At 43.1% G+C, this 25,111-nt stretch overlaps 3 protein-coding genes across 11 annotated transcripts in view; 1 reads left to right on the top strand and 2 right to left on the bottom strand.

Annotated features, from left to right (window-relative positions):
• Positions 1-2,764, bottom strand: part of LOC133265827 (protein FAM169B-like) — a 38,623-nt gene extending 35,859 nt beyond the window's left edge. The window contains exon 1 of the mRNA XM_061446698.1: positions 2,657-2,764. Within this exon, the coding sequence (XP_061302682.1) occupies positions 2,657-2,690 (34 nt within the window). The 5' untranslated portion in view covers positions 2,691-2,764. The remainder of the gene's footprint in view (positions 1-2,656) is intronic.
• On the top strand, positions 1,463-17,706 carry PGPEP1L (pyroglutamyl-peptidase I like). 6 transcript variants are annotated; one of them, XM_061446707.1, is made up of 6 exons: positions 1,463-1,832; positions 7,276-7,428; positions 10,093-10,145; positions 15,011-15,127; positions 15,609-15,838; positions 16,779-17,706. In XM_061446707.1, exons 2-6 carry the CDS (start codon positions 7,332-7,334, stop codon positions 16,945-16,947), a joined length of 666 nt encoding a protein of 221 aa, XP_061302691.1. In that variant the 5' UTR covers positions 1,463-1,832; positions 7,276-7,331; the 3' UTR covers positions 16,948-17,706. The 6 variants fall into 6 exon arrangements, with proteins under 6 accessions (XP_061302691.1, XP_061302688.1, XP_061302690.1 ...); XM_061446704.1 differs by having other exon boundaries at positions 1,465-1,839; XM_061446706.1 differs by having other exon boundaries at positions 1,471-1,832; positions 7,211-7,428.
• Positions 17,512-25,111, bottom strand: part of IGF1R (insulin like growth factor 1 receptor) — a 179,318-nt gene continuing 171,718 nt past the window's right edge. For all 4 annotated transcript variants that reach the window (XM_061446693.1, XM_061446692.1, XM_061446694.1 and 1 more), the window contains exon 21: positions 17,512-25,111. In XM_061446693.1, the coding sequence (XP_061302677.1) occupies positions 24,745-25,111 (367 nt within the window). In that variant the 3' untranslated portion in view covers positions 17,512-24,744.

Here is a 25,111-nt window from a genome sequence, read left to right as displayed (position 1 = left end):
TGCAGTGCTATTATAGACAGGGACTTGGGTTTGTTTGCTGGGTTTTGGACTGTATTTTTTCTTTTGAGGAAAGTAGTTAGGGTTTTGTTTCCTGTTTTCTTTCCTTCTATACCACAACTACATATTCATGTTAAAGAAAGCAAGGTTTTAGTAACTTGCCTTTCCTGCGGCATGGAAAGCAAGGAGGTTGTGACAGCCCTTTCCTCTTAGATACACACACTCCTCAGCCTGAGTAAAATTCTGCCTGTTCCAAGCATAAGATTTCAGTTACACTGGAGGAGTATTATTGTTGATCAGTCTCATCTTAGAGCTTTGAGTAGCTTTTCTAGATGTGAGCACCACATTCATGATACAGCACCTATGTGCTACCTGAATTTTGTGGTTCCACCTTCCAGGCTGCTGACCTCCGGCCTGTAAACTGATTAACATGGATTTCATGGAGGGCAGGGAGGTTTCCATCTTCCTAGAGTGACAGATGGAAATTCAAGGCTTCATTAATGCAATTGTTACACTACACATACAGGTTTTTCATCTGGTCACTATTTCTCAGGCTCCAGCAAGTCGTGTATACATTGTTACTCACTGAATGTCCCTCCTAGCTTTACTGATGGTTAATTCGTACACATGCAAGTGTTCTAAAATCAAACAGAACTTGCGACAAGGCTGAATTTAAAACAAGAGCCTCAAGTTCTAAGTCAACAGCTGTCCTGTTTTTCAATGGTGAGGTTTGCCTAGGATCTATAAAGGAGATTAGAAACCTGGAAGCGTAAGCAATCTTGCCCTGTGAAAAACAGTTACAGGAATAGACCTCAAGATCTAGTTGTAGCATCTCAATTACAGCAGGACATAAACTGAAGAGCACCATTTGCACAAGAAGATCTAATGGCTGACTCCAATATGCTTTTAAAGTGTGCTGTATTGTACACTCAACCTATTGCCAATTGTTCCATAATCAAACATAGGTGTATCCAATTAAGTAACTAAGCCAAAACTCAGACAATACCTAAAAACAAGAGCAGCTGTCCCAGAAAATGAACGGGGTGGAAGAACTACTCTAAACATTCGAGAGTAATGAAACAGAGGAAAAATGCAGACATCAATGGAAGTGCCCAACAGTACAATGCCTGCGTAGACATGAAAAACCAAGTCTCACTCATCTAGATAGTTTAAAACATCACCAGAACTCAATCTTCCAACCCCCCCCCCCCCCCCCCAAAAAAAAACCAACAGCATTATTACAAATGTTTGACTTTCGTAAGTGGCTGATAGGGACAAAAAAAAAAACAGAGCAATCTGACTACGGTGCATTTAGCCATGAGCAGCTAGAGGAACTAATGAACAACATCATTATTTTACTGAAGGGGATGAAGTAGGTGCTTTAGATAAATGGTAGCAACTTAAAATGTGTTTCAGAAGATAAATTCACTTTCTCGCCATTTACCTGCTAGCGTGACAAATTAAGAAAGAATATAAAAACAGACCAGGAGGGAAAGCAGAGCAAAAGCTAACTGAGGTGATGCAACGGGCCCTTATCCAAACAAGTGTGTGAACAGAGATTCTTGGAAGTGCTCCTAGTCAAATATAAACCAGGAACGCTAACTCCCTTGGAAATCCACAGCAGAGCATGGGCAGAAGATCCACCTGTCCTAAAACCTGCTCCCTCACCAAGCCCGAGGAGCACTGCCATTTGGGAACTGACAACGCCTGCTGTTTCAAAGCAGTAAGTCCGCCAGGTAGGGAATGACGGAGTTCTCTCTATTGGCCTCTGCTGGGCTGAGCAGCTCTTTGCCCACTGTCAGAAACACCAGAACCTTAACTTCTGCTGAAAGAAGGTGAGGGGTGAGTGGCCTTTTTCCCCAAAAATTCATCATTAGAGACCATGTATTTCTTGTTCTAGCCAGCCCATGATCAGCGAAGTTTTTACTGAAAGCAAAGGACTCTGCAATATAAAAAGCCTTTGTATCTCTACACCAAAATAACCCAACTAATTATAGTAGTCAAGAAGAACCGTGTTTACTGCTCCTTTTGTCCCTGTTAAACCATGCTTCTTTTGTCAAGCCATGTTTTCGCTCAGTTTGGGTAAACACTGGCTGATGCTGCCTGAGATACGACCTTAAAAATGTAGTGGTATTTTTACACAGCATTCCCTCAGCTCCTCAGTAGTTCTCAAGTCCCAAATCTGTGTACCTGTGTTGTGAGACCCCTGAACAGCTGGCACAAAGCCGTCAGGAATCCCGTAGCCATGTTCAGCACAGCTCTGGATTAGCCTGAACGTGTAAGAGTTACCGGAACACTCGGGAAAAGGGCAAACCCCCCCCTGCAGCAGCCCGCTCGGGCTGCCCCGTCCCCCTCAGGCGGTGCTCTGGGGACAAGGAGGTGAAGCTCCGGGGCTCGCCCGGTCACAACCGCAGGCGGCTGGGCAAAGTTTTCCTGGAAAGGCCCGAGTGTTTCGCGGCGCCTCGGCCGCTTGTGGAAAACCTGCCCGCGGGGAGCCCGCCATTTCGGGCTCCTCACAGGAGGCGCCGGCCCCGCCGTGTCCTTCCCCTGCGGGTGGGCAACCGGGCCAGCATGAGGGAGTCGAAGGGAGAGGGGCGGCCACCGCCGTGAGGAGGCCGGGCCGCGGGGGAGCTCCCGAGCGCTCGCCCTCCCTTCTTACCAGCGGCGGCTCTTCCTCCTCCCGCGGCCTCCATCACTTCCTCTGAGGCGGGCGCCCACCGCCGCGGCCCGCCCCTGCCCCGCGCGGGATAGCGGCGCGGGCAGCCCCTGAGGGGCGGGGGGCAGCTGACAGGAAAAGCGGCGGTCGGAGGGCGGCTGCGGAGCCAAAGGGAGTGGGGCGGCGGTGGGGAGCGGTGTGTGGGGGAGCGGAGGCCGGAGGGGCGAGGGGAAGCCGGCTGCGAGCTGCAGGCTGAGGGCAGCCCTCGTCCTCTGCCACCACAGACCGGCCTCGGGCGGTGCCGGCACAGGGCTGTGCCTTAGCTTCCCAAACTGCGAGAACAAGTTCCAAACCCTTCATCCCAAAGGCACACAGTGGCAAACCGTAGAGCTGACACCAGCTTCTTTAAGCTCGGGTGGCAGCAGCACGAGTTTTACGAGGGAAAATAAGTAAAAATGACATTTTTCGTAGTATGCTTCAGCGATGTGCCGTAGTGATTTGTTGTCAATATGAAAGAGGCTTTCGGAAGACATGGGCAAGCAGCCTGCTGTTTGTTATTACAAATGGTAAAATTGAGGTATAGAGACTAAAATGAACACACAGATGTTAACATTATAAAGTAGGATCCAGGTGTTGACTGTTGGGAGCTTCCTGGGTGTCAGATAGATCCCTTAAAGCAGCGGATCTAACTTAGCAAAGTCAAAGAGGTGAACAGTGCATGGAACTAGCAGTACGTTTGCAAAGAAACCAGCTTACCTTTGTACTTATGGCTGTGACCTGGAGACTGTTTCGGGACAGCATCTTGAGTGCTTCCATTAATGAGTACTCCGTTGCCTGTCAGCACAGTGACCAAAAGCGCCATGAGGCTGCTCCTCCTTTGAGCGGTTTAAGACACACAGTGAAGTGGATTTGTGTTTTCTGTCCTCAACAGGAAAACGTTCTCTCAGCCCATACACGGATGCTCCCAAAAAAGCAGATGTCACGCAACCACGCTCCACGGCACATCACTGGATCTCAGCACAATCTCATGATCCTTAGGAGCTTTCTACCTTCCACCACACCCTGTGTCATGCTCGGCCCTGTTTGATGCAGCATTGCTGGGTGACCTTGCCTGAGGTTTACTGAGAACACTGTTAAGCCATGAGAAAGTACACGAGCTAAAGGCACGAAAGACAAGAAACTCAAGTCGCAGAAGCACTGCTGTTGGCTGGTGAGAGATTCAAGGGAAAAGATATAGGAGGAAAGAAAAGCAGAAAATGTGAAGATAACTCAAGTAATGCTGAGGATCAGCCCGCACCAACAAAAGACACAGACTGACTTTCCCCAGCATACTGGAAACTTCCTCAGCTAAGACTCCTCAGTTTTCTTACAAGGAGTTGTAAGCATATTACTGTTTACCCTCATAACCTGTTAGTCCTAGCTAGCTATTTGGCATATTAGCTGATAAAGACTTACTTAAAGTGTATATATCCTGCTTTCAGGGTTTGTGTACGGTAAATGACACCTGAACAACAGCAACCCACTGATTGTGAGTTGCATGCTCTCCTGCTAAAGTACTTTCTCCCTGCATTAAACTATTATAAACAATTAAAAATAAAATCTAACAATCCATCCATACACAGCAGTTGGCTTTTGCTAATACTGCAAGAAGACAGGAACTGAAATGGCAACAACCCCCTAACAGCTTGGCCGCATTTATATTACATACAATTTCAGTTTTTTCCATTATTGCTAAGCATTGAGTATACACTAGTATCATCAATTGCAAAAGAGGTAATATAAATAAGGCAACAACATAAAATATATAATACTTTCTATCCAAAAGAAAGGTAAGTGAATTTGCCATTACGTTTTTCCATTTACCATTTCTGTGGAGTTTGCTTTAGAAGAGGCATTGCTCCACGGGGAACAGTGAGCGTTACACTGAAATGTTTGTCACCTCTCTTTTTGTGACACTGCATTCCATCTACCTAAAGACTATGTTAGGTCTTTCCTGAGGATCATTTATTTTTATTAGAATGGAAAAGAAATATAGAATGTTAGAGCCTGAAATTTCTATTTAAAGTCCCATTACAGTTTAATGTTAAATAGCATAGCAGCTTGATTTCTTCTTCCTCTCATTAAATGTTAAACAGCTGAGATAAAAAAATGGAATATATTAAACACCTAAGAGTTTAAAGCATTGGTCAATGCCTGCCAATAACATGAAATAAAAAATCTATATGCAAGTAATAATAAAAGAGATAAAAATTAAAGAGCTGTTTCTAAATGAACAGCCATATTCAATTCTTGTTACCATCAGTACTAAGAAGCTGTTTGAGCAGTGTTCTAGCAGTTCTGCAATGTGGTCAGAATGCACTTGCAGAAAATACATTTTTCTCTAACTCAGCAGTTCAGAAAATTTTAAAATGAATCAGACAACTCTACAGAAAAATATTTAAGGTGATAACCAGAGCTTTCATAGTCGAGTTGCTTCCATTTCTTCTTTACCTCAGGATGAGTGCCATGCCAATCACATTTGCGTATAGAGAGAAAAACAGCCAGCATTCAGCTGAGTCAGCTCTGGCTGTGACTTGTCTTCAAATAGCCAGGGCTTGGTTTCTTAATTATGGATGGGGAGATTTATTTGCACAGGCCTCAGATATCCAGTGACTTGTGTATCTGTTGTTATGGGCACATACATGCGAGTGAGTGCTAATAGTAAAGCTACAGTCATACTGTCACAATGTAATGCAGATGCTATACATGCATTATTCCTCCATTTATACTACTGTGCACATAAAGCTTGGGAACAGAAACAATAAATTAAATCAGTGCAAACCCTAATTTTGGTGCACTTTGTCAAATTCCTAATTTATTCATACCACTAGCATTCTTCCCAGACTTGCACAAGCATACAGCAACACTAGAAATATCTTGGAATCTTTACTACCAGATCAGCAAACCTCTACTTACGGAAAGGGACTAAGCTGTTGAAGGCAATGCTCAACTGATGAGTTATTAGAAAGTGGCTTGGAGGGATTTCCCCCAGATTTCTATCAGTTTCTTCATAAAGGATTAGTGACATAATCTTCCTTGTTCCATCTTTGTTTCCACTTTCTTTTGTGAGCTGTGAAAACTTTGAAAACTAGTCCTATAGTCCAAAAAGGCAATATCAATCGCTTGAGAGTGCACAGATGTCATAGACTTCTATCTACTCTATGCAAGAATATCTAATAAAATTCCTAATATTTTACAGTGTTCAAGCAATACCTTTCTTATATATCTATAAAGCAGCTAAATTGTACTAAACAAAATACATAATTTCTCATGCAGGAAATTAATTAAGCAACTGTAGACCTTGAATATTGCTTTATTCCTCTCATATGCTTTGTTCATTAGACCATCCTGTATTCAGATTTAACAAAACCCGAAACTGGAGAATTTTAGATGTAATTCACTGATGTCAGTGGCAGATTTTGACTTATTTAAAGCTGCAGAGGACTGTTTGCTCTATGCGCAGCTCCTTCAGCCACAGCACTGAATAAAAGTTAATTTGGCAAGTTATATTAGTCAGGGGAAGAAATGGCTGCTGGAATCAAGGTCTTTTGATTTAGAAGAATCCACAAATTTCTTTGTGTCTCAGCACAGGAGGATTTAAATGACAGACACAGCCCATAGCTCCAAACCTCACTCAGGCACGAACCAGTCCAACAGATCTCTTCAGAGATTTTTTTTGTCCTTAAGGTCTCACAATTACCAGCTCCCTTGAGATTATATAGTGGCTTTCTATTCTTAGCATATTTCTCCCCTCCCTCTCTCTCTCACATGCACACACATACACTTCCTACTCAAAACAAGACCCAGCAAAACCCTCTGCCCACATAGTTATAATTCCCAAGAGAACTTGCATATGCTTTTGTTTTGGGCAGTGACAATGTGCATATGTTTTGATTTTGGGCCCTCCCCTATTGGTTCTCATGCTTCAGTTTAATGAAGACAGACCAGTTATTAAACTCACCAGTTTCAGCAGGCCATAACCCAGCTTCCAGACTTCATTTGACCTTGCAAGTTGGAATGAGATTTTGTAACACATTGCCTATTCAGGGATATTACTGAGTAAATGTTTTGGCTTAGCAAATACACACATTTTACTTACGGTGTTTTGAAGGAGCTTGAACTATTTTATAAAAAGCTTAAGATAAAGATCAGGGTGAGTAAACTGGCTAACTGCTATGAAGAGGGATGGCAAAGTTACCCCTGAATTAGTCAGTAAGAAAGTCTATGAACAGTAGAAATGGACAGATATGTTTTTTGTAGTGAAGTCATTCCTCACGATTGAAGTGAATTACAGCTGTGCTAAAAATAGAATATCCACAGAGATAAAATAAAATTGATTCAATTAATTTTTGGTTTACTTGTACATAAACAGGTTTCTGAGGAAAAATGTGGCTGGATTTTTGCAAGAAGTTTCTTTAAGCTTTTCCTGTCCCTTCCTAAGTACTATTGCGTGCCTAAAGAAGTTTGGGACAGTCCCGGTCAACCAGCCTGTCAGTCACACTTCTATCTTTAATACAGAGACGTAACAATGTTTGCTTCGAAAGTGACATAAATCACAAGCCATCCCTGTCATGTGAATGCAGACATCACAGTTGGAAGAAAAAAGGGTGCCCCAAATAAAGAAGTCTGCCACAGATATATGAATTATAATACTGTTGGAACTGAAAGACAACAAGATTCCACCTTCTGGAGCACAGATTTCATGGATTCCAATTCCAGCACTGTGGTTGTAACTGGTAAGATTTTTATTTTCTTCTCCTTGTAGCCAGAGATGGTATGCACACATGCTTGGTCTTTGTCGTAAACAGTTCCCTGGAAGGAAAAACAGTAGCAAATGGTCATACTAACAATTCCAAATGGAAAATAACTTGCTGCGGTGCCTTCCTAAGAAAAATCAGATGCATGTCAGCAAACAAGACTGCAGTCTGCCCTCTTTACTGCCACCCAGTTTGGTTTGTTGTTCATTCTCTCCATGTCTTAATCTTTGTTGACATTCTCTCTGATCCAAACCACATAGCTGAAGGCAGTGCAGGCTAGTATGAGATAAAGCTTACCCAAAAGGAGGTCTGAAGCAAGAAAACCAGGTTGCATCACAATGTCACATAGTCGGTGTCCAGAATTAGAGCAGCACATGGCAAGTTTCGAGGTCTCAGTTTCATGGCAAAGTAAGGGAGTTTTAAACAGGAGATGCTGCCTCATCACTGCTAAACTAAACCATTAAATTTAAATATACCAAAGGAGCATGCCTGAACATGCAGCACGAGGGACCAAATTGGGAATTTCTCTTGCTGGCTATCACTACTGCTGAATCATAGTGGCAGAAGCACCAGCTAGAGAATTCTGAGCTTTAAAAGGTTAAAGCTCTTAAGGAATGCTGCTACTCGCTACTCCTCTAGTTGCCACTGGCTCGTTTAAAGGCAATGATTACACATATCTTGACATGTGAGTTGCTGGATAATTTTCCACTGCAGGTCATCTGAGGACATAGGAATGAGGTTGAAGCTACATCAAAGAGATTTGCATCTTGCTGTTTTCAATTAAACACCTTTTTTTTTTAGGTTTCAATAGCTGCAAGATGAGCAGAACTAGTTTGGCTTGCTCTAGACATCACTGCAGTTGAACCAAGTGGGAGTGTAGGAGAGAACAAGATGTTTTTGCTAACCTCTTAACAGGCTGACAGTCTGGTTCTGTCCTACGATATTTATGGCACATACCCTTGATGGGCACACTTCTTAACATCCTGTTAGGTTTTTCCTCCCCTTAGATAGCCATTGAGGTGCAGAAACCTACTTGTTCAAATGGTTTTAGACTAGTGTGTCCCATTACGGACACAGGTGCATCTTTAAGCTATTACAGAGATTATCATAGCTTGTCTCTGTCACATTTTCACCTGCTCATAACATAAACCTGCTGGCACTGAGCCCAGTTTGTTATATAGTGCCTAATAATACTCAGCCAGTTAGCTCTCCAAGTTGTTGCAGGTAGTTCTGTACTGTAAAACTCTTACCTTAAGTCATTTTTCATGGAGTGATTTTATCCTAAGCAGTAGTTTCTTACGGCCACCACTGAGATGCCTGTATTTAATTGTGAGATATTTAATAACCTTACACATAATTCTATATAATATACATAACTTCAGTTCTGCACACACAGGTACAGAAACATGCACAACAGCTACAGCTTCAAAATGGAGTAGGTGTCACCCTAATTTTGCTCTGAGAATAGAGTGGGACTAATGAGGTTTTATCTTCCCTGTTAATGTAAAATGAGTACTATTTCCCTTGTTCCCTCTCCATAGTACAAACTTAAACCTGGGGAAAACATTGTCAAAACTATTAGCACCATCAGCCTTTTCATAATATTAAAGAGAAAAGATGAAGCAGTTATGAAATAAGTATTAAGAAATTAAGAAATGCTTGAAGTCTAGCATTAAGCTGTCATAAGCCTGCATTTAGGATTAATTGTCCCCACATGCAAGTACCTTTCACTGTGAAAAATAGCAGTCATATACTGTCAAGTATTTATTTGTCCATTTAAGGATTTTTAAGTATTTAAGAGTTACAGCATTGCAACCATTTTACAAACTATTTTCCAGCCACCCAGTATCTAGGACTTGGTAACATTCTGGATTGAGAGGAGTAACTGAGATTAATGAAGATCGTGGAGTTTTCCATCAAATGTTTTAATGATAAGTTGCCTGTCCAGCTTAAAATGAGGGCTTTTTTCCTTTTTATTTAAAAAAAGCCTTTCATATAAAAGGGTGCATAAAATTAAATGTAGTACTTTGGATTCGAGAGGTCCTTTTGCCTTTCCTCTTCTCTTTTCCTCTGGGGAAAAAGCAACGGAAGAGATTTTGCCCAGCACCACAAAAAGCACATTTTCCCTGAGAGAAAAGTTTTCACTAGGATTAAAAAGAAAAAAACCAAAACCCAACATCAAATGAAATAAAATGTTACTTTTTCAATCATTTTCATTAAATATGCCTATCTTCAAGAGCTTTAACCCTAAGAATGGCACTTACAAGAATTGACTGTGGCCTGGGAGTATTTAACACCAGATGTTTTAGTAGCGGGGTTTCTATGGGTGATGAACCTTGCCCAAAATCATCATTTCTTTGATCTGTCCTATTGGCTCTGGCACATTTACCAGCTTCAGTTAAAGTTATCTCATGAGAAAGAGTTGACATGAATGAAGATTGTGAGATCTGTTCTTATATCAGTGCATATGAAAAATTAAAATACTAATTCCTGAAGTGCTATAAAGGCTAAATCCTACCTAAAAACTCAACCTCCATAACCAAAAATACGAAGATAAAGAACAAATATGTGTGTGCATGCGTGTCTGCACCTGATCTATGATTGCAGAGCAAGCATAGGTTAAGCACCTTTCTTTCTTTTCAGGTTTTGGTCCCTTTAGACAATACTTGGTTAATCCTAGCTGGGAAGCAGTGAAGGTAAGCATGGAAAAAAGAAAGGGAGGTGTTTTATTTTGTGGCAATCCTGATACAATTGTTTTCAGGCTTTCCATTCCCTTCAAAAAAGTTATTTCGCATGACTCATTAAACAGAATTATGCCTCATGGAGCAGACTCCCAACATAGAAGAAAGGAGAATTAAGAAGTAAAACATTGTTTTATTGGCAAGATTTTTTTGTGTGCTATTTAATCACTTTTCAAAATATTATTCTTGAGTTTGAAAAAAGATATTTTTACCCAGGGTGCCTTTTCTGCACCTATTGCATATACCACAGGTTATCTCTGCTCAGTAAACACATGATCTCATACCACAACTCATTTTTACATGCCTGTGTAAGGTGTTTTCCTTCTCATTAGGTGTAACCTGTTGAGCTCCGCCTCCTTCAGGAACACAAAGCCTAAAGCACACCAATTCTAAGTGTGTTTTCATGTTTCATCTTTGGCTTCCACTTTCAAATGACCAAAGACCAAAGCTATAGCAACTCCACCAACCCGTATGTGTTTTCTATTCTGGCCTTGTTGGGTGAAGAATACTGAGTGAAACTTTGTATTTGGTAGAATAAATTCATTACCCACTCAGAATCATGGGGGATGTTATCCCTGTAGCCTAACAGGAGACAAAAGTACTTCTGTGATACCTTTCCACACCCCAGTCATCACAGGAGACCCATAAATTACCTTGAGTCCAACTTGATATGTCCCTGAAACCACAGATATTTGTCAGTTGACAATGTTCTTGCTCATTATTTCCTGATTCATATTAGTTCTAATTTTGGGTGCAAGATCATCCTCTTTGGGCTGAAAATAAACCATGTTCTTTATCTGCAAGCAAAACAGCCTAAACCAAAACACACCAATGAGTTTTCTGTAATGCTATGTGCTGGCTGCTCCAGCATTCCATAGTGAAACAGATGTCAGTCCTTGTGTATGAAGGAGAACAAATCCATTTCCCTCTGATGTGACCCCCTCTGCATGGAATTAATATGTATTCATATTGGGGATGCTGCATTGGTTTCCTGTTCTCTGGCAAAGGTGGTTAATCCAGGCAAATCAGGGAAATTTGCTGCAAATCTGGAAGTACTTTGAATTTCAATAGGCTTCTCCATGCTAAATAGCAATCTTACGGTATTGTTCCATTAGCCTTGTTCACAAGGGTAGCCCTACGGTCTTCAGGAAGCCTGTGCACATGTATTAAAGATAGCAAAATTTAGCATCAACATCTGGAAGTAATCCTGCCTTGGCTTGGGGTTCCTGCATGGATCACTAAAGTGGCATAAAGCCCTCCCACCGAGTCTGAGAACTGAGCAAGAGTGCACTCAAACTCATCCTCAAGAAAGTACTGAGCAGCCAGACCAGAGCCTTGCTGATGGGATCAGCTGTTCTCCTGAACCTCTTCTCTTGCTGTAGGGAGCATCAGAGACTGATCCAGTGAGCACACAGCCTATTCCAGTAGTCACATCCCTTCTGTGCCCTCACTGGGCACTCAGAAAAATGGTTGTGGGATATTGTTTCTCTTACAAATTAACCATTTACTACACTTCTGGGGGAATAAGCTGATCTCCATTTTCTGAAATCCTCAGGCATCAAGTGATAAATGTTAGTAAAACTCTCCAAATCTTGATTTCTGCTGGTTTAGAAAGAGCATTTGTTCTGCATTCTTGGATTTCTTCCGGATACTACCATAAGTAGCAGTGCATTCTCCCACGTTGCCTGTTTTATATGAAGATACAATTTTCCAAGAGTGTGAGGAGAACCCTGTTGTTTTGCATGAACCCAAGTTCTTATCACAGTGCAAGATGACTCATACACAAATCATTCAACAGCATCTCATCCCCGGATTTCTCATTCCTCAGCAAGTACCCCTTGAGTGTTCAGGGAAAACAAGAGGCAAATGGATCAGAAAGTACAGGTGAACCTGTCAATTCAGGGTCACCGAGAAAAGCTTCAGAGCTTTTATAGTCACTGGCACAGGGCCCAACATGGGTGTCTAGCACTAGTAAGACAGCTTCTCTTTCAGAAGCCTGTCTCACTCAGTTTTTCATGGTTCTCATAACTCCGTTCACCTGAAATACCCTCCTACAACACACACGAAAGCTGAAACACTGAACTCTGCGGGACGTGCGCTCTGAAGGAAAACACCACCGAGTATTTACCCTGTGTTTGCTGACAGTTCATGTTGAGTTACTGTGATGCGTTAGTTTGTCAGCACCACACGGGACCCTCAGAATCCCAGATTCTCCAAATTATTTCTTCCATGTTACACATTGATGGTCAAACCTAATAACCTGTGATCTGACTCGTGTGTCCTCCAGAAACTGTCTTCAACTTGGCAGTTAAATAACCTATCAGGGCAGTCTACCACCAAGGTCAAAGTCACCAGTTAATAGGGCACAAATGTAAACTGAGTGACAACATTCACAGTAATTAAACTGTTAGCCCAAAGAACAGGTCACATTTCCAACTGCTTCTGGGAACTATGTTTGCTATCGGGAGATGAGGATCAGATCTCTGGGTGCAGTTTTTCATCCTGCCACTGACCATGTGGTCTTTGGAAATGTGTCATTTAATCTCTCTGTCTCCCTCCCTCTGCTTTAGTTTCCTCATCTGTGAAACTAAGAAGACATTGCTATTTAGTGCCTTCATTTCTGTTCTGGAACTTTCTTACACCCCTAAAGCTAGTTTTTTCCTGGAGGTTTCTAAAAGTTCAAGATGCTTCTAACACAACCACTGCACCCGAGCACAACTGTGCTGTGCCAATCGCTTCTCTTTGGGGAGGGCTGTGTAACCACATGGGCCAGAGTTCCAGTGGACCAGGACTGTAACCACAGCTCACCAATGACTCAAGGTCATCAGCTGATAACGCTGGATTTCATACCTCTGTCAGAAGAGCCTCCCAACAAAGAATCTGCCTGCTTTCTTTGGAACCGCTCTTCCCACAAGAAAGTCCTCCAAAACTTGTGTCCTCCTTTGAAGTTCTCTTTGCTCTTTCAACTACAAAAGAGAGGCACTTGTTTACTGAATGACCTCACCAGTGTGAGCTCCATTTTCCAGATGCAGTTATCCTCCTGTAACCATCTTCAGTCTCTCACCTCAAATGCAAAACTAGTTTTGGTTAAGGCTGAGACAAAGAATGATCTATTTTTTTGTTCTGTGTTTGCACAACATGTGCTCTAATGGGGCATAAGCCCATGGTTAGTATTCTTGGACAACAAAGTAATACACATTATTGACAACATGCTGAAACAGCTGAGGACACAGGGAACTGTCTTCCTTTGACACACATTGCCAGCCCTTTACTCTTGGTCTGGTACCGGTTTTGTCCTGCACTGAAGCATTTCTGTGTGTCTCTCCCATGACAAATGGTGACAACAGAACACCAATCCAGCCAGCATGGGAGAAGAATGGCCTAACAACTTACTGTGGGTCTCCACATTCCATACCAAAGTTATGGGGAGCTGAGACCTCTGAGCTTTACAGCTAAAAAGGAAGAATCTCATTCAATGGTAAAGATGCTTTAGAAAAGAAAATGCTAATTGTGAACCAGCTGGGGTTTGCTTTTTTGGAAGCTAAGACAGAACAGAATTCTTAAACAAGATGATGCAATGGGCTCTCAAAGACTGTCAGCGCCCAGAGCAAGACAGGCTGGCACTGTTCTCTGAATGTGTTTACTTCCCTGCAGGCATTGTTTCCTTGCTTGTGTCAAATAGTTTATTGAGCACAGCTAATCAATGCTTCCGCTGACAAGAAAATTGGAACAGTTTATATAGGAAGCCAGTGTTGAAGGGCAAATTTCCCAGTTAGCTACAGCTTAGAACTCTGGGTCTTGTCCACCCAAGTATCCCTAGAGAAATGAAAACAACATGTAATAGAGAAGTTACAGGGTTTGGGGCTAATCACAGACCTCTGCTGCTGACTTTTTGCCTGTGCCCCCCTAGAAACTTCCTCTGTACCCTCCTTGGGTAGTGCTCTACTCAAATGCAACAGGAACTTTCAGCCGTCCTTTTACTTCTCAGGGACAAAGCTTTCCTTCTGCATCCTGCCACTGCAGCCTCCCACCTTCTACTTAGAGGCTTACTATTAAGAGTCTTGTTTGTTAGCCCTGTTCTACTGACAACACAATTTCAAGTCATTTCCACATGACCTTGATTCTCCAGAACATCTTTTACCACCTGGCCAACCTGCTGCTTTGAGGGTGCCATTGTTTCTTCCACCTCAATTCTGGGCATAACTTTTGTTTCCTTTGGGAAAAGGTCCCATGTGGAAATTCGACTGTACCTAAGTGACAGAGAAGTAATACCCAAATAACTGACATTTCCTTTTACTAGAAAAACATTCTAGACCAGCAAAGAAATGAAACCCAGCCTAAATGTGCCCTTTCTCATGTTGACAGATGCCTCCAGCACAGCTTACCCGAACCAGTTCAAGCCAGCAGATTGCTGGAGTGGACAGCTAATGGGGATTGTCCTTCATTTGTGTCCCTTGATAGTGCAGGTTTATCTACTAGAGCTTTCAGAGGAACAGATCTTACCTACATCAAAGCTTATTTAGAAGCTTCCAAGTGTGGACCTGTATGTCAGTGGTCCAGCCCCTTAGCAATAACCACTCCCACCCACTGCAGACTGAGCATCCCTTTGGAAAACACATTTTAGTCTCTTCCAGTCAAAAAAGGGGGAGCTACCATTAAATAAATGAATCTCACTGCTGAGAGTGGTTAGGAACCATGTGCTTAGACAGCATTACCTTGCTTTTTCAGGTGTTTCCACCACAGTTGCATCAGCCTGATTCTTTATCGCAGTCTGAGAAATCCAATGCTCTCACAATTCCATGTTTTCTTTGTAAACACAGGAGCTGTCCAAGAGAGGCCTTGGCAATAACACAGATCTCCGTATCATGCAGCTGCCGGTGGCTTACCGAAAAGCAAAGGAGCAAGTCTTCAAGATATGGACAACTCTTCAGCCACTGGTGAGTAACTGGGAAGTTACACAGATCTTCCCCTTCATTTATGAGTATCATTATTCTGAGAGGATCTTTAAAAAGATCCCCAGAAGAGTGCTGTGCAAGACGTGCATCACACAACGCTGGGAAGTGACTATTAAAACTGCGGTAGAGGGTTCAAACTGAAAGTTGGAGCACACTGATTATCGCGTGCTAGTTTAACCCCATGCCATTTGAACAGTGTTGAACAAAGGGAAACAAAACCCCACCATAAACGGCAAAAAAGGTACCAAGCTCTGAAGTTCTGAGCTGACAAAACCAGAGTAAAGCATGATTTTATTCTCACTTAGAATCTCTTGTCGAAGTTTTCTTCAGGCACGAGCTACACCAAGACTCCCCACCTTGCAGGCGGTGTTTCACACCATGCTTGGCACTACTGCATCGCACCCTGTTCCAAAACAGGTCTCATTTTTAATTTCCTGTTATTCACTCTGGTGGGAAAAACCAGCTTACAGTTCACGTTGGGCTGGCTTCAGCCGCCGAAGGACTCATCATCCTCGAGCAGTGTGGGAAGAACAAAGGCTACCAAGAGATGGATGCTTGTGGTTTTCTCCCAGAAGGTGCCTGTTGTGTGCTAGATGGCCCGGAAAAGATTGAATCTACAATTAATATGAAGATGCTCTGGAAAAGCATTTCAGTGGAAGGAGTTGATATCATCTCTTCCAGAGATGCAGGAAGGTAAAGCATTGCGTGTCAGGGGCTCACAGGGAAAGCAGAAGTAACTCCATAGACTCATTTAACCTTGAGGAATCTTTGCAATGGCTTTTCCTCCAACCAAAATCACTTCAAAGCAAAGTCTTCAGAGGGGCAACACATATGAAATTGGGATGAATTTAAATTCTATGTAAAACAGAAAACCTACAGCCAGTAGGTATTTTGCCACAGATTTCTAAATTCCAAAAGGAACAAGTTTCAACACAGCACACCCTGTGATTAATAACCCCAGTAAACCTGAGCTATTAAGAGTCTAAAAGCAATACCGACCAGTAGCAGATTTCAGTCTGGTTTTCCCAACTGGGAGGATACAAAATGTAAACACGTACACCAAGGAACAGAGCAATTACAGGTACCTTCGGACCCAGGTCTGTGAGCTCGTCTGTGTTTCAGCAGTACTGTAGCAATTATCTCAGTTTTCATTTAAAAGAGGAACAAACCAATAAATGATCTCATCTTGAAAAACTAAAAATCAGCCGATCTTGGCCCTTAATGTCAGGATTTGCACCTGCAAGTTAACAAGTAGGGAGCTAAGACAAACCCCCTCCTCATAGCGAGACTAAACTTACACTAAAAGCTGTATGTGTTCCATGGTGGTATCTTCCACTAGGCTGTGCGTTACCTTTCCCATCTCACCCAGTTTATAGGAGCCTCGAAAAGAAAGCATGTCTTGTTTTTTATTTAAAGCTCCTTCGGGGAGGGTGTCTGAGAAACCAAACCATCAGATAAGGAACATTTGTTTCTCAAACTTGGTTTCTTTCAGCACTTCCTTTCCTCACTAAGCAAATGCATTGTTAATAATTTCATAAACCAGATCTGGTTTGGCTACTTAACGAACATTTAAATTTAATCAGGTTACTGTTCTGTAATTCAGGTTTCTGGTTTTGTTACCTTAACACTGCAGGTACGTCTGTGATTACACCTACTACGCTTCTCTGTACTACGGCAATGGAAGAGCAGCTTTCATCCATGTGCCTCCATTATCCCCATCAGTAACAGCAGACTTTCTAGGAAAAGCATTACAGAGCATTATCTTAGAAATGCTGAAACAGTGTGGGGAGGGGACAGGGTAAGATGGATCACAGAAGAAAAAAGAGGATTTCTCCAGGGAAACAAAAGCCTGTTCCTCAAGCATCATGTAAGAAGGACAACAGAGAAACGTAACAACACAGACAGCTGATGAGGCTTTGCGCCACCACAGTGCCTTATTTTAACCAGAGGAACTGGGAACACCAAGTTAGTGCCATTTGTTTTTGCCACTGCCTTTTCCAATGACTGTTGCAGGAAACTGTTAAGCACATGCTGCTGGATGCCTCATCTCTGGACTGCTGCAAGGGTAAACAAGCAGGTTTTCCTCAAATAAAGAAGTAAATAGAAAGGCTTGCCTTATTCAAGGGAACTACCTACTGCAACCCAGTAGTCAAGGTCCCATCAGAAAAGGGTCCACAAGCTCAGTGTCACTGGAAAATACCTTTGATTTCAAGATTATGGCAGCACTGACCTCTGCTAAGATTTACTCAGAGGAGCACAGTTAAATGCAGCCTACAAGGGCAGAGGGAGACCAGAGGTGGTTTGCTCTGAGTTTTCCAACCTGTACTCGCTTTGCGTAAGGAGCAACAAATTCAGAAGCAGGCAAATGCATACAGAATTCTTTTATTTAACTTAAATCATGTAGTACTGAAACTACTAGAAAAAAGCAGAGTAAGAGAAACTAAAGGAGCCTTAGCTTCAGCCATTCAAAATAGACAAAGTTTCTTCTTTTCATAATGTAAAGAATCCCGAGTATATCGCAATAACAGGAATAAATTCTTACAACAGAATATACAAAAACATTTTGAATTTTTTTTTCTCTACTGATTCATTTTAATATAAACACAGGAATTTCTTTAGGAATAATTTATACACAGCAAGTCTTTTTCTGTAATAAATTGGCCATGGTATTGTTTCATTTTCTCTTAAAAAAATTTAAACAAGAAAAGACTGGAAAATGTATTTGCAACTGCATCCATTCCTTAGCACTTTCTAGTTTTGTTTTTGTCCCAGAGGTAGACAAACTCTGGCCAATCCTTTCATCTCAAACCTCACTGGTCCAGCAAACAGAAGAGCTGAGTTTTGGACAGTATCTATATCATGGGAACCCTTCGGCAATGCGGTCAGGCAGCTCCGGGGAGCGAGGGTGAAGGGATCATCAGTACTCTTAAATAACAATAAATAGGGACCCTGCCTTGCTCGTTTCAACAAAGCTCCAAATGGTGCTCAGCAGCTTCAGAGGCTGCGCACAAACTTTCAGAGTGGGAAGAAATCAGCAAACAGTTCTTCAATAGCAATTACAAAAACCACCTTCCCTCTCTCTCTTCCATAGTCGCATCCTTCAGACCACGTGGCCACTGCAAGGCTGGTCCTGCACTGCGCATGTCAGCCTGGGTAGCAGCAAGACCCGTTCTGTTTCCCCAACCAGTGAGGTTCTTGTAATCCATTAAGCCAACTGCCCTAGACAGTAACGTGAAATGACCAGCTAAGATGATCCCACCCCAACCAGAGGGCTCTGGAAGACCAGGATACTGAAGATACAGAACATTCCTCCAACTCCTTTATTCATTTGCTGTATACTGGGACACAAAGCTTGGGCGGGCGGGAAGAGGGACAAGCCACGGATTGGACAAGTTCGGGATCCTTTTTGGCATATCGTAAAGCTAGCTAGTAAACTGGTACCGTGAAAAACAACTGATCACAGACAGACGCACCCATACACAGACACAGGAAAGTGCCCTTAAATCATAGTTTAGGCATTTATAAACTACAAACATTTTATAAAATTATTCTATGTACTTACAAAATGCAATGGAACATTGAATTAGTTCTTGTAAACCAGATCTTCGTCAACTGACTACCCGTAATCTACTGGACTTGAAGCCCTATTGAAAATGCTAATGGATTACTGATCAACAGAACACAGAGTAAAGGAAAGATGAGCACGCACACATAGGCACACACACAAACTCGTGATAGTCTTCAGGTACTTGCAGAACAGACCAACTCTACAGATTCATACAGACTGATGACACCACCAACTATTAAACTCCTGGCAATCCATTTACCCTTCCAGATGGGAAGCCCAGAGGTTTAGTTACAAGTACCAACGATCAGAATTGTGATACCTGAGCTCCGATGCTGTCCCACAGATGAAGCTCAGGAAGCCACCTCAAACTTCTGCCAAGCCCTGTGTCTTTGTAAATACCCATTGCCACATCCTGCTTCCATGCCTCTCGGTTCTGATCTACCTGGCCGTGCTCAATTGCAGAGGCTGTTCATCTCTGAGCAACCAGTCTCTGAACCAAGGCATCCTTTGAAGCCCTCCTGCCTGTTCATAGTTCTGTATCTTCAGCACCCCTGGCCACTAGTGTTGTTTCTACACATCATTTTCAAATCCTTGTCTGCACAACTACTCGTGGGTTAAGTTGCAATATCTGGCTTTTATCACTGGTTAGTAAGGAGCGGATCCCTTGCACCTTCCTCCGCTGTTGTTCAGCCCAGTGATTAAATACATGGTTGACAAACAAAATAAGAATAACAGGAAACAAGTGTTACTTGTACTAATGGAATGAAAAGGGTTTAAAAAGATATATATCTATAATATAGATATACATATGCAGATATATATATGTATATATAGATATATATGTATGGAGTTATACCAACAATAGGAGTGTTGTTCACTTAGACTCTGATTGTGCCCAACACCCCTCAGCAGTTCCCAGAGGACCCGAGAGCAGTCCCACCTGGTGACCAGTCATCCTGGGCAAACTGGGCTTTCATGCCTTTGTCTTTCAAGACCAAGAGGAGCATCATCAGTGTGCACACCCCTAGAGCCATACATCGCTTTGAACCAGCATCAACGAGCAGAGGCATCGCGCTGGGAAAGACGGTGCACACCGGCTGGCCTCGCGCTTCCCATCACGCTCGGCTTCCGCGGCTGCTTTATCACTCCCCTGAGAGAGCATCTTATTGAGTACCACGCAGCTGACACTTTTGTGTTCACGTGCCTTTGCAACCAAACCACCTTCTGTGCCACCGAGCAGCTGTTAAAATGCGAGTCAGGGGAGCACAACAGCCGAGCACCACACTCGGAGCCCCCGCTCCCCGCAGCAACGCCACTGCGTTACCCTGCTGCATGAAAACATCTTGGTGCCGTCTGTCAAATGCTGGTTTTCAGGGCTGGGTGGGCTTTTGTTTGCAATTTATAAACAAACTGGATTACTTTCACTTTATTCAAACATAGCTGAAGTTCTAAATAAATTTTCCATACCAGACAAGCCAGTGGTCTCAGGGAAGAACAACATTACAAACCGTATTATGACTCTACCAAGCCAACATTAATTCTCAGTTGTTCACATGCACAAACAACTTGATTTACTGTCCAAGGGAAGTCTGCATGAAAAACCCATGTGAATAAAGCTATTCAAAACGCACAAAACACAACAACAACAACAAAAATAGGCTATGGAAACAAACAGAACAAAAAAGGAATTAAGCTTGAACTGCAAACACAGAACGCAATGGTATCATGAAGGTGGTTTGGTCCAGGAGAGCTGACTGTCATCACGCGTGCGGACGTGATGTCGCGCGACTGTCTTCTACCGCAGTGCTTTTGGAAATGCTCATCGTGATGGGTGCTACGTCATTAGTGTTGCTTCCTAATGCATCTTAAAACCACCTACATACAATTACAAAACCCAGGAACTCGGACAGTTTTAACAAAACCCTCCTAGCCAGCTGAAAGATCTGAGGATCTCCAGTTGTGGTAATCAAATATGTGCAAGAGAGGGGAACAGCCACTGCACCAAAAGGTCACGGGAGCCTCCTGAAAAACAGAAAAACCAACCCCAAACTGGTAAACCCACTAAATCTGGCTGGTTCCTTAGGGCTAGAAATGCTCCCTCCAAAGGCCAACTCTACAGTACTTTAACCACAGCGCTGTGCATTCACACAAGGCTGGGTACAACTCTAGGAGTCAAGCACCACATTATTTAGATACCACAGCCAACACCTGCACCACCAGCTGCCTGAGCTGGAAAAAGAAACCTTATACATCAAGTTGATGGCAAGCTCGTGTTAGTCCTGTGTGTTTGTAAACCAGTGACACGCTGTCAGAGGGCGGTTAAAGTTTGATGGCTGGTCCATCAGAATCCACAGTTATCTGAAGCATATAAACAGGGGAAGAAAAGGGAAGTGAGTTTTTACTGGCACGTTAAAAGACATCAATTCAATGTTAGTTTCAGGAAAAAAAAAATCATCAGTGCTCTCGTATCAAACAGAAGCAGCAAAGATCCGAAGCTGTAAACTCGATGTAGCAGTTATCACCAGGCAGCCTGGGGCAGGTTTTTTGGTCAAGCCAGCAATGCTGTTGCTGTAAGAGCCAATTCATTTTTAGGTGCTGATTCAGCCAAGTATCTTTTTGGTGCTTGTGGCATCTGAGGGAAATCCAGCAGGACTGAGCCCATTCTGCAGGACAAACAGCAAGACCATTCCCTTCACTGCACAATTATTCTGGGCCTTCAGACATTGTCATCAACCCATTTCTGTAACAGATTTCATCAAATACTCATAATTTGAAGTCCTCATAGCAGGTCAGCTGTGTCTCTGCTCATCAAACCATGCAGCGTTTTGTTCCTGATTTGAGGACTGACAGGTTACCACGCTAAAAAGCCCTCATGTTTCCTTCAGGAATGGTCCCCTAAGGCAGACAGCCCTGGGATTCCTCCTCACAGTAATGAATGTGAGCAAAAAAACTGGAAACACTCCTTGGAATGGAGGCAAATGTTCAGAAGTGACCCTTTGTGACAGGCAGTGACTGTTCCCCTCCAGAACCTAGAGCATGTGGTATATGGAGTGAGAGGTTACCAGTATCAACGGCATTTATTGGCTGCTGAGACATGTGAGATGTATTCTTTTTTATATACACACATATAAAAAAATAAGAGTGAGGTAGATAAATGTTTGAAAAAAATCAAAACCTGTCCCCCTGTCATACTCAAAAACCCTTATCTCAGTATTTAGATTTATTATGGGGCATCTCTACAGTGATTTAAACTGATATCACAAAAATAAATAAAAAATCCTACATAGAATACCTTCTTAATTAACTTTTTTGTCTTTTTCATTTTTAAAGGGGAAAAAAATAACTATGGGACAGAGGCAAGAGAAGATAATGGGACCTAAACTACACAAGCAAAAAGCACTACAAACTTTTTCAAATCTCCAGTCAAAACTAGCAATCAGTCTACTTGAATTCTTTGTTCTTACTCAAAAGATTGAAGCGTTTCCATCCCAGAACCACCTCTTCACTGCCATCGTTTGGTTGGATCAGTGCTAAACAAAGGCTTAGATGCTGAAACTGACGTTAAGAGGAGCAACGGGTATGACTCGGTGGTTGCAGACTTTCTGGTGGCCCCCTCCTTCCCCTGTCACCACGGCTTCTGCAACTGAACAAACAAGCTTACTCGTTTTCCTTTGTTCTGAGGTTTGGTCTATGATTTAAGCAACAAGCTTGTACTTGCACAGGTTTCCATAGCAGCCAACACTGAACTGTTTGCTAGCCAAGCCACTGGCCCCAGCTGCACTCTGCCCACCCAGCCCCACGGAAACGGCCTGCTGGGTTCCAGTTGGTTTCGGTGTTATTTCTCTTCCCTAGGGTGCAAAGTGCAGCCCTGGTGCCCTCCATGAGGGCTTCTTCATGGGGAAAGTGAAGAGCTGGGGCTTGCTGGAGCTTCAGTGGCCACCCTAAGGCTGCCTGGCACCACCAGCTGCAACTGGTCCGGCTCTTACTCACGGGGCGGAAGGGTGCAAAATCGTCTTTGTAAAAACCAGTGACCCAAAAGCCTGGTGTCTGCTGCTGCACCCAACAAATACAAAACAAAGTACATACATATGTGTGTCTGTGTGGGGGGAGTGGGTGTGGGGATGGCAGGTGGATGCGTGCTGCAACCAAAACAAGCGGGGAGGGAAGGAGGGGAAGGACCCTTGTACAACAATGACTATAAACACTGAACAAGAATGTACTAACTATTAACCTTTTTGTTTTTTCTGACCTGAGTTTGTATCATGCCTTGCACTGTAAGAGCCTCGCACGCTGCCTGGGCAGAGGAGAGCGAGAAGGAAGGAAAAAAAACAGGATTTCAACACACCACAGCACTGCTCGAGTTGTTTCCGTGCAGGGTGTCCCCTCCTTCTTTCTCCATGTCCCCCCCCTCAAAAGCCCACACAGCCAAGATGTTGTAAAACAACCAATGGAGAGGAGAGAAAAATCAAAAGCAAAATAATTAAAAAAAAAAAAGAAAAAAAAAAGAGGAGGAAATGTATTTATAAAAAGGCATTGAACAGTTCATGGCAAATCATATGAAAGGTATCAGTTACTGGGAAGGAGGAAGTAAAGAGTTACACACTATAGTACAAAGCATAAGAAAATCTGTTGAAGTGGGAGGGGAGGGAAGGAGGGCAGACCTGAAGGTTCTCATAGATTAAATCCACAAAGATAAAGAACAAAAAAAATAGCAGCTTTTTTCTGTACAGACATATAGATGAGTATCTGAACCGTAAAAAAGTTATAAAAGTGACACAAAAGACAATGTGTATGCAAATGATCCATGGTCTAACATAGAACTGCAAGACCCTTCGAGAAGTCTTAATAATAAAGAGAAAAGGTCAACAAAGCATCATGTACTTGAATCCGGTCACTGCTGTTTTGTGTCTTCTCCAATCGCTGTTTCCTGCGAGCCTGTGCGGAGGGCAGGCTGCCCCGCCGGAGACCTCGGCCGCTTCCTTTCAGGCTTCTCCTGGTTCGGTTTCGGCGTGCGGTTGCCTCTTGTTGTGTACGAAACGCACGCGTCGGTTTAGCTCACCACTGCCAGTTTTGTCCAGAATTGGGTGGGATGGGGGCACGGCGGGGTGGGGGGTGGGGGGGCTGTTTCTCTACCCCATCCCTTTTATCTTCTCCATCACAAGAAAATAAAATAATCACATTTTGTCCAGTTTTGAAACAAAGAGCTCGACAATTTCATTATTTTTTGTTATCTATTTTTTTGTTTTAAATACCAGTGTATGGTTGAACAGAACGTATTGGTCAGGATCTCGTTCAGACAGAGCAGTTGGTTACTGTGCTCCTTCATGCCTACGAAACAGAAACGAAACAAAACAAAACCCCAGAAACCAAAAAACCAAGAGAGTTTGGGTTATTTTTTGGCAAAATTTGGCAGCGTTGGAAATGGGAACAACCTTGGACAAATGAGGGCCCTTTTGATTCTTTGACGTGTTCCTAAAAAGGTTAAAGAGCAACGTTAAAAATCCAGTCTTTCTGTCAGCTGAGTTTTCTTTTTGTGTGGGGTTTCTGTCGGGTTTTATTCTATAAAGACCTACGGTGTCAGGCAGGTGCTTGGAGGGTCCCGGAGCCCCCCCGGCCTGCGCTATCTTTGATCTGATCAAAGTGCTGTACGGCTGGACTTGCACGCAGATATGTTTCCCATTATGAAGCAGAGAGAGACAGAAAGAAAAGAGAGAGAAAGGATAGATAGAGAGAAAGACATCAGATCTCAAGTTTTCTGTCGCTATGAAGTGTTAACATCAGTTTTAAAAGGCCAACTGTGCGCCCCATGACTGGAGTCCTGGACTGAAACAAACATCTGCTTGCGTATCGGGCACAGAAAAACACGACAACTTGTTTGACTGGAAAAAAGGGTTCTCCCAAGTGCAGCTACGGCAGTTCTGAAGATCCACTGAGGTACAGTAGGCTGTTTGAACACATTGTGATTTCCTTTCTTTCTTTCTTCCCCCAATGCAGGTGTTGCTCCATGTTGTGAGATTCTGGCTGGGAAGGATCAGCAGGCCGACGACTGGGGCAGCGGTAAGGCCCTCTCGTTCTTGCGTCCCCCGTTCATGTGCGCGTACGGCTGTCGCTCCTCGAAGCTGGCCCGAAGCACCACCACGCCTGGGCCGTTCTCGGCTTTGTGTCCTGAGTGCTTGTCAGTGGGTTGGAGGGTGGAGGAGGGATCTAAAGGAATGCTCTCCATGTTTTCAGTCTCCAGGTCAAGCTCCTCTGTGTCCGGAGGCTTGTTCTCTTCACTGTAGAAGAAGGAGACCTCTTTGAACGCTGGGTCCAGCTCGTCTTTAATGCTACCAATGATTTCCAGGAAGGAGGGCCTCATTTTGGGGTTGTACTGCCAGCACATGCGCATCAGTTCAAAC

This window comes from Pezoporus flaviventris, unplaced genomic scaffold (genome assembly GCF_033815535.1).
Source record: "Pezoporus flaviventris isolate CSIRO_AGI_PZ_B2104156 unplaced genomic scaffold, CSIRO_AGI_Pfla_v1 ptg000006l, whole genome shotgun sequence".
Classification (NCBI taxonomy): domain Eukaryota; kingdom Metazoa; phylum Chordata; class Aves; order Psittaciformes; family Psittacidae; genus Pezoporus; species Pezoporus flaviventris.
The sequence above is the reverse complement of the archived record's forward strand: the minus strand, read 5'-3'. Positions and strand labels throughout refer to the sequence as shown.

What these genes read in the sequence shown, in the direction of transcription:
- PGPEP1L (XM_061446707.1), top strand. Translation starts at nt 7,332, where the DNA reads ATGAATTATAATACTGTTGGAACTGAAAGACAACAAGATTCCACCTTC. An exon ending in CAGCACTGTGGTTGTAACTG is followed by an intron (nt 7,429 to 10,092) that starts GTAAGATTTTTA and finishes CTTTCTTTTCAG; the next exon opens with GTTTTGGTCCCTTTAGACAA. An exon ending in GGACAACTCTTCAGCCACTG is followed by an intron (nt 15,128 to 15,608) that starts GTGAGTAACTGG and finishes GGGAAAAACCAG; the next exon opens with CTTACAGTTCACGTTGGGCT.